Source organism: Anneissia japonica, unplaced genomic scaffold, assembly GCF_011630105.1.
Source record: "Anneissia japonica isolate Jap-2015-1 unplaced genomic scaffold, ASM1163010v1 scaffold6417_len956965_cov193, whole genome shotgun sequence".
Taxonomy (NCBI): domain Eukaryota; kingdom Metazoa; phylum Echinodermata; class Crinoidea; order Comatulida; family Comatulidae; genus Anneissia; species Anneissia japonica.
Window position 1 is genome coordinate 845,356 of NW_022713977.1, and position 3,087 is coordinate 848,442.

The 3,087-nt window shown below is 37.2% G+C and overlaps 1 protein-coding gene across 1 annotated transcript in view; it reads right to left on the reverse strand.

Moving 5' to 3' along the window:
• Window positions 1-6: 6 nt before the first annotated feature.
• The window catches only part of LOC117108856 (arylsulfatase A-like), a 3,670-nt gene continuing 589 nt past the window's right edge, over window positions 7-3,087 (reverse strand). Inside the window, exons 2-4 of the mRNA XM_033251028.1 lie at window positions 2,001-2,648; window positions 908-1,166; window positions 7-537 (exon numbers count right to left, since the gene is read on the reverse strand). Coding sequence (XP_033106919.1) covers window positions 55-537; window positions 908-1,166; window positions 2,001-2,648 — 1,390 coding nt within the window. The 3' untranslated portion in view covers window positions 7-54. The remainder of the gene's footprint in view (window positions 538-907; window positions 1,167-2,000; window positions 2,649-3,087) is intronic.

The window sequence follows — 3,087 nt, forward strand, 5'->3', positions numbered from 1 at the left end:
GTATATAATAGGAACCTCATAGTTAATAACAATAACAACTGCAATGATATTGCCTCAATGCCTACCCACACAAGATTGCTTATATTTCTTACCTCTAAAATCTAAGGGTGAAAGGTCACACTCTTTCTTTAATGGAAACATTTCCTTCGTATAATTAGAGGGACACTGACAACATGATGGAAAAGACTCGCAGCCTGGATTGCAACACAACTGACTTCTGGGATCAGTTGCTTGTAGAATAGATTTTGCGAAGTCTACTTTATATGATTCCAGCAATAAAGTCATCTCAAGAAGTATCTGTTTTGATTCGGGTAAACCGTTCCGATTGTTGCGCTCTTCGGGGTCTAAAAGGAGATCGTAGAGGAGAGGTGGATCATAAAAAGTCATTTCACAGTATTCGTCTGATAGGCCTAGATACTTGCATGATTTACCACAGTTTGTAACAAAATGAGCTTTATATCGTTTGTTCCGAACAGCGTACGGTCCTATGGCTGGGTCAGGATAGTCAGGGTAATACAGCATTGAAGACCTAGGAGACTGCAAAAATACATATTTATGGCGTCAGTAGAGAAATTACTTGCGTTAATGAAGACACAGCTATGGTCTAGTTCATACAATTAGGCATTTCTTTCGTCTAATAATCATAAATGTTATAATTAGGCCTTCAATTAAAGAATGCTAAGAAACAGTGGGAACTGGATTTGTTTTATAAAATAAAGTATACTTGCAAAATCTACTCTACAAGCAACTGATTCTAGCAGTAAAAATTGAAATCAACGGTGTAAGCCTTTTGCATCGTCAGTGTCTTTCTAATTATACGAAGGAAATATTTTTAATAAAGAGAGATGACCTTTCAGCTTTAATAGTGAATTCTTTCGTATTTAACTGAAAACTAAATCTTTCTTACCTCTTCGTTTTTGAAAAGTGTGTTAGAGAAATCAAATCCGTCCAGAATGACGTCAAAATCATCTGGTGCGGAACCACTTAAACTTCTGAGTGTTGGCCAGATGTCCAGATGGCTCAAGAACTCTGTTGAGATTCCACTTGGGATTCGACCTTTCCAATAAGCTATAGTTGGAACGCGAGTCCCACCTTCAAACGTCGAATGTTTGCCACATTTCATCGCACCAGAAAACCCACCGAGTTCTAAATATGGTAATGCTGGTCTAAAAATATAAAACATAACAATTAAACTTCTATTTCACATTTTTTATTAACGGCTTTTTACGCGCACTATCAAATATTTTGTGTTCTCAATGACATGCTAAATTGCATACGGTAGTCCTAAGATGAGGCACAGCTTAAATAAATTAAAGTGTTGCCTATTTCAAGAACTCATGATTATCTCACGGTCCCAAAGCTTTGTTCAGATTATCAAATTTTCTTGAACAAACAACTGGTGTGTCCCCTATATTATGTGCCTATAAATATATGGTCATGATGTGATGTCATCATGGTCATATTAAAGCATACCTCTTTAGGAAGAGCCGCATTAAAAATTCCTGTACCAATACCAATACCGTATCACATGTTTTTGTCAAATAAAATTTCATAGTCTGAACAGGGCTTAAAGCCTTACCCAAAAGCTGCTTCAACCTTTTTTAAAACTAAATTTTAACAAGTACCAGAATATACGAAAGAAAACCGTTTTTCCAACTGTACTTTAATATTATATGTTGAAGCTTGCGGTACGGTACACCACGTAATTAGTTCTGAAAAGAACTGTTGTAGTTGAGAAAGTCTCGACGTTTCGATTGAGATGCTCCAATCTTCTTCAGGAGAATAATATCTGCAGACACTCCAAACAGGGAAATACTTATATGACATACAGTATATTATTTCTTCGCCATGCAAACCTTTAAGCAATACTTTAATATTGTTATTTCTATTTGAAGTATATATTCATAGTATTTTGTAAAGCTTCTCTTTTATATTGTTTTCTTAATCAAGCCTTCATACGGTATTATGCTGATAGATAGCATCAAATTATAAAGTCTTACCCATTATCAGAAGTAAAAATGACTAAAGTATTGTCTATTGCTCCATTGTTCTTCAGTTCCTCCATCACCTCTCCCACCTGCCAGTCAAGTTCCGCCAAAGAGTCTGTGTAATCGCCACCAAGAGTTGAATTCCGAGAAAGTTTACCCGCAAAATGAGGAATATGAGGATGAAGGAAGGAATAGAGGAGGAAGAATGGAGTTCTTGTACACGCTTTTTCCTGAATAAAGCTTCTGGCTGCCCTAGCTTGCCTAGCAGCTATATCTAATAAATTAAGAGGCTGTTCAATTATGACGTCATTTAACATCAACTGGCATGGTGCAACATCGTTTCTACAATGATCTGCATTACATTCGTCGTGTGGGTAGAAGCACTTACTGATACAAGGGCAATCCATATGTGAATTCGGAATCCCGAAGAAGAAGTCAAAACCGTGCTGAGTCGGAAGAAACTGCCTTTCGCGTCCAACGCCCAGTTGCCATTTACCAATAAGTGCGGATTTGTAGTCCTGCTTGGCAAGCATCTCTGGGATTGTGATTTCCTTATGCGGTAGTCCGTCCGTCATTACCTGCATGAAAATGGAACCGGATCCAGGATAACTGTTCCAAACTCCAGAGCGGACTGGATAACGTCCAGTAAGGAGACCAGCTCTAACAAAAATAATAAACATAATGATAATGTAGAAATAAAAATAAACAGGTATCGGACTACAATAATTAGTATCTAGTATTATATCACTATAAGAATACAGTTTCGTTTTTGAATCACAGTCGAGTTTATATGTAATCTCTGACCGCGTGAGAATTTTTGCTATTCAGGATTACTTTAGATACTATAAAGTATACAAAATGTTTAAATAATCTAATTCGTAGTTTAAAATACATATGCCCGTATCATGGACAATCGACATAAACATCATACAATGCACACAACATAGGTTTATTTCGATTACCCAAAGATACTAGAAATACAAGATAGAGTTCTCGCATTGTAAAAATGAGGCGGAAGTCGTGCCCAACGTAGGCGGCGCCCTTCCTTTTAACCATGCAAGTTTCCTATACTTCGTGCCCAACGTACAGGGCGCCCTTC